General features: G+C 50.2%; 1 protein-coding gene across 1 annotated transcript; it reads right to left on the bottom strand.

The window, feature by feature from the left end:
- Window positions 1-1,088: 1,088 nt before the first annotated feature.
- Window positions 1,089-5,861, bottom strand: Bcl2l2 (BCL2 like 2). The gene is made up of 4 exons (XM_050126086.1): window positions 5,723-5,861; window positions 5,335-5,422; window positions 4,458-4,897; window positions 1,089-3,850 (listed from the first exon to the last, which is right to left on the bottom strand). Exons 3-4 carry the CDS (start codon window positions 4,887-4,889, stop codon window positions 3,701-3,703), a joined length of 582 nt encoding a protein of 193 aa, XP_049982043.1. The 5' UTR covers window positions 4,890-4,897; window positions 5,335-5,422; window positions 5,723-5,861; the 3' UTR covers window positions 1,089-3,700.
- Window positions 5,862-8,648: the final 2,787 nt, after the last annotated feature.

The following is an 8,648-nucleotide window of genomic DNA, read 5'->3' as shown; positions in this document are numbered from 1 at the left end:
GGGTTTTGGTTTTACTATTTCCCCGACAATGAGTCTTCTCTTGCAGCCTGGGCTGGCTTGGAGCTGTGTAGTACCAGCTAAACCTACACTTGAAGTCTTTGCACTAGAATCACAGCATGGCCAGGACCACCCCAACCCAGCCTCCCTACGCTCACAGTGCTCAGAAATCGTAACTAAGTGCTGTCCACTTAGTTTTTGTTAAAAGTGCCATCTGGATGAGTGGCATTTACAGAGAACGTATACAAACAGCCGTCCGTCCCTTTGGACATCTACAGTTCAGCGACCAGACCACCATAAAGTAACATTTGGACTAAACTCTAGTGAGGCTGATACAGCAAACCTAAGACCGTCTGGATCCCTACTTGGAATTTCTAAAAGGACAGGGCTAGAAAATATTCCACTTGCCAGCAGCTGCGCCACTAAGCACCTTTTCAGAAAACTGTGCCTTCCGAGGAACTGGAAAGCTTTGACTCTCACTGTTTTCCAGTTTTCTGACTGCCCAGAAACTCACAGCAGAGGTCACAGCCGAGCTTTTTCTTTCTTTCTTTTTTTTTTTAGGGTTTTCCAAGACAGAGTTTCTCTGTGTAGCTTTGGCTGTCCTGGAACTCGCTCTGTAGACCAGGCTGGCCTCAGCCTAGCTCTTGTATTTGAGAATATTACTTAAGAATGACCTTCATTCATTAATTCCCCTTTTGCTTTCTGATGATTGGTTTAGAGACAAGGTCTCATGACGCCTTGGCTGTCCTTAAACTCACAATGTACCTGGGTGGCCAACCTTCCTGTCTCCACCTCTTACTGCTGGATTGCAGTCTGCCACCACACCAAGCCAGGATATTGGGGAAGGGACTGGAGTGTCGGGGGGGCTCCCAATGCACCATATGCCTATACCATTTGGTACAGAGTTCTTAGACTGAGTGTTTGGCCAGGTTAGGGTATTGTGATTTTTTTTTTTTAATCTCAATACTTTCCCAAATCCCTGTAACTCTAATTATTTCCCTTGACAAGGTTATGTTCATAAGAAATGGCTGTTTAGGGAATGTTCTAAAACCCAGGCTGTACAATATAGAAGTCACAAAACCCTGTTTCAGTACTTCTCGTTAAATTTCTGGGCTTTATTTATTTTTAATACGACCATTACATATTACACAAAAATAAAAGTCAAATGAACTTGGCATTTATAAATTATTAAATAAAAATACAGGAATATATATTTATATTTATAGAGCTTTTTCTCTTCTTCTAAACTAACCAAATCTGTTCTCCTGCCGTTTATGATTTAAAAAAAGTAAAATAGAATATGTGTGTCCTAGTGTGAATGGGGAGTGGGGTTAATAACCTCAGGGCTGAGTTGCCCCACTTCTGCTCTTTCCTTGGCTGATAAGCTAAGTCCCTATTTGTCCCTTCGGGCTTGGAGAGCAGGAACATCCTCTCCACCTATTTAGTCTTTGAAAAATTATATCCATTTCCCTCAGTTTAAAAAAATGAAATGGATTTAAAAATCGGGAGCCATACTCAGCCCTCTTGGCCAAGAGCTATTCCAAAGGAACGATATGGCTCTCCAGACAGTCCCTGGTTTCCCTGACGGAAGTCTCTGGGTTTCTGCTGGCCCTTAAGGGAAGCGCAGGACAGGTCGCACCTCCCCCACTTGGTCCCATCTGAGCTAAGCTTCTGGGAATCCAGACCAAGCACTTTACTGTCTCCTAAGAGCCTCTGTCCTCCACCCTCGTGAAGGCTTGTGAGCAGAGCATGCTGGTAACCCAGCCATGGTTCCCGGTGTCTGTGCGCTAAAGGCCTCCAGGAATGCTAACTTGGGTAGGTGTCCTGCGGGAAGGGCAGAGCAAAGCACCTTCCCTGAACTTGAAGGAGCACAGGCTCCCCGTGGAGCGGATGGTCTAGTCAGTGGTTTTCCAACTTTTTTTCAGCAGCAAAGCCCTTACCACAAATAAAATCTTACCCTGAACCCCGATACATACATAAGACAGCTACAAGGGGAGCTGTTCTGTCTGAGGGCAAATCGCCCAGTCTGTGCAGCCCTCCACCCCCCACCTCCTTAAGGACTCCTGAGGAGACAACCCCTAGAACACTTCGGGGCCCTGCCAAGCAGTTTGAAAACCACTGGCCTGGTTTGTCCTGAGCAAGTCGGAGCCTTGCACCCCAATTGCTTGCTACAGATAGCTCTGAGTTTTCTCGGATCAGCACGCCAACTGGCACATGCAGCCTACCACACCCCCCACAGACACTATGAAAAAGTGCAACCCTCTCCAAAGAGGAGTCTGGACAAAACACCTGAGGCCAATTTGGTCCCACATTCTAGCAAGCACAGTATGATGCCACATTCTCGGACCAAGTGAGAAGTAGTCGAGTCAGCTGTGGTCTAGCTCAGGCGAGCAGCGCTCAGCATCGCAGCTGGGGTTTAGAGCACTGTGAACGAGTCAGCAGTGAAGAGCAGCGACGCTCGCACCTCGGAAAGTGCAGCAGTGAGGTCTGGCTCAGGGCATGCATTTCTCCCTCAACGGAAAAAGCTATAGTCCGGATTTGTTCTAGAGGACTGGACTGCGAGTTCTAATGCTAGCGTCCTCAGAGACTCCGTGTTGACAACACCTATGCAAAGGGCATGGCTTCAAAGGAAACCTCCACCTGTTTAGGTCACGGTAGGTACCCTAGAACCCATACACCTGGTCTCTGATAGAGCAGCAGCAGAACCTGTCACACAGAACAAGCCAGTCAAGGGGTATCTGTCACCATCACACCCGAGGGGCTCAGAGCTGGAATGGTCCTCTCAAGGCATCGCGTCTCGCCGAGACCGCTCGGGACCCAAACAATTCTAGGTCGGCATTTATGTCCACATCCTCTAAAGGAAAATTAGAGCCCCAATTTAGAGTTTCTGCTGGATAGAGAGGTTCCAGAAATAGGCAACACTTTAGGCACCATTGTGCCCCCGTTGGAGGGGAAGGTGGCAGGCAGGTCCAACTACCAAAGCTTCTACCCACGCAGGCTCCACAGCCTTGCCCTCTGTCAGCCCAAGTGCAAAAGGTGCACACAGCAGGGGGCCGAGGAGGATCAAGGCTGCAGACCTCTCTCTCCACAGCCTGCCAACAACTTGGGCAGTGCCAGCGTCCTCATCTAGATACAGTAGTCCTCCCTCGGCCTGGAGGCATAAGGTCAAGGGCAGGGACAGTGGGGAGGAGACCAGCGAGCTGGCCCTTGTTCTTGTCACTGCAAGAAGGAATGCTTTCTCGAAATATCCCATCACCAGATTTGACAAACAGCCCAGCATGCACATGAGCGTGCGTGCATGTGCAACATGCACACGTGTGCCCATGCAGCCCACAGCCATAGCCATTCATCCAGTCACCTAATCACCAAGCTTCCATTCCAAAGGGAGGTGAATCCTAGGTTCCTTAGACCCCATTCATCGGGGAGGGGGGGACGACACAATTCTTGAAATAAGTTCACCTTCCTTGGAGCCTCCTACCTCTCCCCAAGTCCTGCGATGACTCCATCTGAGCTCCTGGCCTTGAAACATTCCTCAATGTTTCTTCTTGCCACCTGCCTGGCACGCTTGGCTCCCTCACACACTACCTTCCCCTGTCCTTCTGTTCCATGACCATCCAATTTCTTCCAAGGGCATCATTCTCTGTTCTGTTCCAGCTCTCCTGGCCCCCTAGCCACACCTAGCCCCACCTGGCCCTAGACTTTCTCACTTGCTGGCAAAAAAGGCCCCTACAGTTACCAGGGCCCCCAGTGCCACAGCCCCCGTCAGCACTGTCCTCACTGATGCCCAGTTCCCCTCCCGCAGACGCCGTGCCTCCTCCAGGGCCCCGTCCCCGTATAGAGCTGTGAACTCCGCCTGTGGGAGAGAAGGGAAGTAGAGAAAGAAGGAGAAAGGGATATCAGGGAAGGAGAGTGGAGAGAAGAGGGAGGGAAGAGTTCCAGTTCCATCCACTGTGAGCACTGCCCACACCCAGTCCCTCTCGCCAAAGCTCTACCGCCTACACGCCCCTCGGAACCCTCTACCCCCCTGCCCAGGGTACTTGGCTCCTTTGCACTGTCCGCATCAAGTGAGCCCCATCTTTTCCTTGGCAAACAATTCTGCTCAGAACTGGCATCCTTTGCTAAGACTTGCCTAACCACAACCCATCCCTGGTCCTCCCCACTGTCCAGGCTGTGTACTCAGGGGCACACCTTTTCTCAGAAGGCTCTTTGGGTACTGTTTATAAAACTCTGTATTCGGTCGTCTGCTTGGGACCATGAAACCCATCCTGCGCTTACTGCATGGTAGCCCCGGAGGACAGTTAGCTTGCTGCTTTCAGTCTGACGCCACTTAAACAGGGGAACTCAGCCCCAATGGCTCCTTCCCAGCACAAATCCCCCAGCCTCCAATCAGAGGCCCCATTTTCCCATGAAGAGCAACTCTGCAGAGGGATGTGTAGGGCAGCAATTGAGAAGCTTCTTACCCAGCCCCCACTGCTGTGGATCCAGTCGGCCAGGCGCGTCTCCAGGTAGGCCACCATCCAATCCTGCACTTGTCCCACCAGTGGCTCCATTTCTTTGTTGACACTTTCAGCACACAGGGCAGCCCCAAAGACAAAGAATGCCACGAGACGGCCCCAATTGGGGCCCCCTTGGAAAAGTTCGTCGGAAACCTGGGTGAAGCGTTGCTGGGCCGAGCCTGGGGTCACGTGTAGCTGGGCAGCCAGGTCGGAGAAGGTGCGCCGGAAGCGTGTCTCAAATTCGTCTCCAGCAGCCCGCATGGCTTGGTGCAGCGGGTCAGCTGCTGGGCCCTCCCCAGGGCCAGCTCCACAGACATAACCCTTCTGCCTCAGCTTATAGCCTACAAAGTCAGCCACTAGAGCCCGTGTGTCTGGGGCTGAGGCTGGGGTCGCCATCCGGGCGGCTAGAAGAGGCAAGGATGACAGACTGACATAAATAGATAGAAAATATTAAAAGAGACCCAGAGGGGACATTTCCTATTTGGCCAACCTCCTGGGATAGGTGAAATGCCCGGAGACCACTGGACAGGGACAAGCAAGAGGAAAAGGGTTTGTCATGGGGTGGGCTCACGGCATAAGCAGCTGGCCACGTATTACATGTCAAATTAAATTTTAATTTTAGACTACTTCAGATTCCTTTCATATGACAATACCAGCTGTATGCCACCTCTGCGCCCCACCCCCACGGTACACACCTTTTTGGCTATAGGAGGAGGCTTAGGACCCCCCCAGGAGCATAATATGAAGATGCTGACAGGCACAGGTAGGGAGGCGACAGGGACTAAAGAGCAAGATGGGGAAAGCAAGGGCTGTGTGGGGCAGAAAGGAAAAAGACACTTACCCAGCCTGGATGGCAGCTCTTAGGACCCAGTGCTGGTGGCAGGGAGCTCCCTGCTGAGGCCTTTCATCCTCCCGGCCAGAGTGTAGCCCTGGAAAAGGGAGGGAGAGAGCAGAACTAGATGAAAAAGGCCAGGGATCTGGGTCTGGCCCGGAAAGGGCTGGAACTGCAGCTCCTGGGACTGGGCCCCAGCTTCCAAGGCTTTGCCAGCTGTGTGGCCGATTCCATGTTTAATGACTGGCCTCTCGGGAAACCCGGGTCCACGGGCTTCCTGCCGACACCATCTCTACTCCCGGTTCCCCCAAGTGCAGCCCAAAGGCCCAGCTCCTCCCTTTCTCCCACCCGTAGCTGGTCTCCAACCCCGCCCGCCAGCCAGGTTAGGAAATCTCACGGGTCAGGCCGCAGCCGGGATCCGGATCCGGTTGTTTCCTGGTGGAGGAACTAGGAGGGAGGGAGGAAGGGAGGAAGGGAAGGAAGGAAGGAGGGAGGAGGTGGGGGCGAGAGGGAGGAGGGGGGGCCGGGAGGGAGGGCCCGGCGCCGGGTGATGATGGGACCCAGAGATGCGTCCAGAGAGAGGGGCGGGGCTGGGAGGCAGGGCTGGGAAGAGCCACAACTCCTGGAAGAGAGGGCCATTGAAAAGCACTTCGGAGGCCATGGTGACGGTGACCGGAGCCGGCCGGCTTGCTTGCCGAGCCCGCAGCGTAGCCAGAGAAACACACCCGGCCTCATTATCTGGGTGCAAATTCAGCATTTCCGGAAGGTGTGTCTTGTTCATACACTTGTTGAACTTCCAAGCTTTGGATTATGTGCCTGGGGAAGGAAGAACAGTCTCCTTTAACCTGGGAACAGCACCTTACCCTTGTGGGACTATAAGAGACACGAAACAGAAACCCAGTTTCCCTCCGGACCCTTAATGCAGTGGGCTCTCCCTGGACTGGAGCCTCAGCTGGGCACCAGGGCGCGAGGCCTTGCATTGCAGCGTCCACAAGCACCCTTCGTCTTTTGTAATCAGATTGATTTTCGTTATGTTTTTCCCGCCACATGAATTCTCATTATTTAAAAGGGTCAAACAAAGGCACAAATGGACTCATGCCTACTAATCATACCCACCCTCCCTAAATGCAGGTTGCCAACGTTAAGGTTAATACCTGTTTTACAGATTACATGTAGCTATCTTATACGTGGATATATATTTATATTTGTTTTTCGAGACAGGGTTTCTTCTCTGTGTAGCCCTGGCCATCCTGGAACTCACTTTATAAACCAGGCTGGCCTCGAACTTGCAGAGATCTGCCTGCTTCTGTCTCAGATCTGCTAGGATTAAAGGTCTAAATCACCCTCTCAGCACGTGGGAGGCAGAGACAGGCAGATCTCTGTGAATTTCGAGGCCAGCCTGGCCTACAAAGCGAGTTCCAGGACAGTTACACAGAGAAACTCTGTCCTGAAAAGCAAAGCAAAGCAAAACGAAAGGAAAAAACCCCTCTAGCTGAGACCAGAAAGAGGCAGCCCCTTGTGCTGCTTTGCTTCCGTTTTCTTGCTTCCCTTGCTTCTCCCACTAGCCTGGGCGCCCGTTTGTGCAGCCATCAGGGAAGCCACAGTGAGGGTAGCAGCAACACATTGTGGGGACTCTGTCTCTCTCTCCTTCGTAGGTGAGTCTGACCTTGAACTCACAACCTGTCTCTGCCAGCTTTCTAGATTGGCGTCATTACAGGCGAGCCACAGCACTTTCTTTACATGTGTAATTTTTGTTCTTAATCATCTCTAAGTTGCTTAGCCCTTATTCCATGAAAAAGGAAACTGAGGGTTGGTTGGACAGGTTAAATCATTTGCCCAAATCCACACACCGAGGAGAGCAGTTAGGACTTAAATCTGCATCAGTCTAACCCATAAGTTTGAACTTTGACAGTGTATTGTCTTAAAATGACCGTTTCATCCCTTTGGCAGTCAATGCTGCTCTTATAGTTAGAATCCACAGCAATGGATTTATAGACCAGGCTGGCCTCGAACTCAGTTCTTACTCAGTTCTTACTCGAGTCCTTACTCAGTTCTCTGACTGTGAACATACAGCCTATATTCCACTCTTTCATAGTTATATCCTTCCACCCATACTCATTTCTCCTTTGTTCTTGGAGTGATCATTCTAGGTGCCACCAACAAGACACCACACACACACACACACACACACACACACTGTTTTTAAAGCAGGTCTACTTTGAGGCTTTCATTTGCAATATGGTTTACTCTAAGACATTTACCTGACATGAATATACTTTGTGGCTGTGTTCTGCCGTGAGGTCTTGCGTAGTCCAGGCTGGCCTTGACCTCACTGTGTTGATGAAGAGAACCCTGATGAACCTTCTACCTGCACCTCTTGATCAGTGCAGGGATTACAGGATTGCACTCCACACTGACTTTGCTGTTGTTGCTGACCTTAAGAGACCCTAATATGCTTCTGTCTGACCTTTGATTTTTAAGCTCTTTGACAGCCAGGGCTGTGGTTTATTCAAATTTGTGTCTTCATGTTCAAATAAGCCAACAGTAAGTGTTGAGTAAATGAATCAGTTAACACCTCTGGCCAATCTCTGAGCAGTTCCAGGCAGATGTTTAAAGATTACTGCTGTTGCTGTTCAAAAAATAAACACTGATTTGGAAGAAAGATTCAATGTCAGTGTGAGCACTCAGAACAGAATTGTCAGACAGCAGTTTATATCTAGTTCAAAGCTCTCTATCTTCCCAGCCCCACACTACAAAGCCAAGGTATGATACAGCGAACTGTAAACAGGACAGCAGAGCCTTTGCCAAAAACGCCAGGGCATAAACTATCCGGGAACCTCCTTGGTTTTACTTCAGTGACATGTTATTTTACCAGCGTGAGGAGGATCCCTTTAAACTGCCCGACTGTAAGATTAATTAGCGTACAGTTATTTTACACCTTAAGACATAAAGTATGTTCGTGCATTTTATGTGTGAAAGAAGAAACAAAACGCAATATGGTTTTTAAAATGAGTCCTAGCTAGGATTGCTGTGTTTAATGTTGATGTGAAAGCACACACAGGGGTGAATGTGTGATACTAAGATAGATAGCACAGGTCTCACTGTGTGATACTAAGATAGCACAGGTCTCACTGTGTGATAAATAAGATAGCACAGGTCTCACTGTGTGATAATAAGATAGCATAGGTCTCACTGTGTGATAATAAGATAGCACAGGTCTCACTGTCTGTTTCCACTTGAGGCACTTCTGTTGTTTGGTTAAACCATCCTGTTACAAATCTAGAGACTTCGTGAGCTCAGTGGCAGAGTATCTGCCCAGCATG

This window comes from Alexandromys fortis, unplaced genomic scaffold (assembly GCF_014885135.2).
Source record: "Alexandromys fortis isolate MF-2015 unplaced genomic scaffold, M_Fortis_MF-2015_v1.1 scaffold_258, whole genome shotgun sequence".
In the NCBI taxonomy this organism is placed as follows: Eukaryota; Metazoa; Chordata; class Mammalia; order Rodentia; family Cricetidae; genus Alexandromys; species Alexandromys fortis.
Note: the sequence above shows the minus strand (reverse complement) of the source record. Positions and strands in the feature narration are given on the sequence as shown.

What these genes read in the sequence shown, in the direction of transcription:
- Bcl2l2 (XM_050126086.1), bottom strand. Translation starts at nt 4,889, where the DNA reads ATGGCGACCCCAGCCTCAGCCCCAGACACACGGGCTCTAGTGGCTGAC. An exon ending in TCCACAGCAGTGGGGGCTGG is followed by an intron (nt 3,851 to 4,457) that starts GTAAGAAGCTTC and finishes TCTCTCCCACAG; the next exon opens with GCGGAGTTCACAGCTCTATA.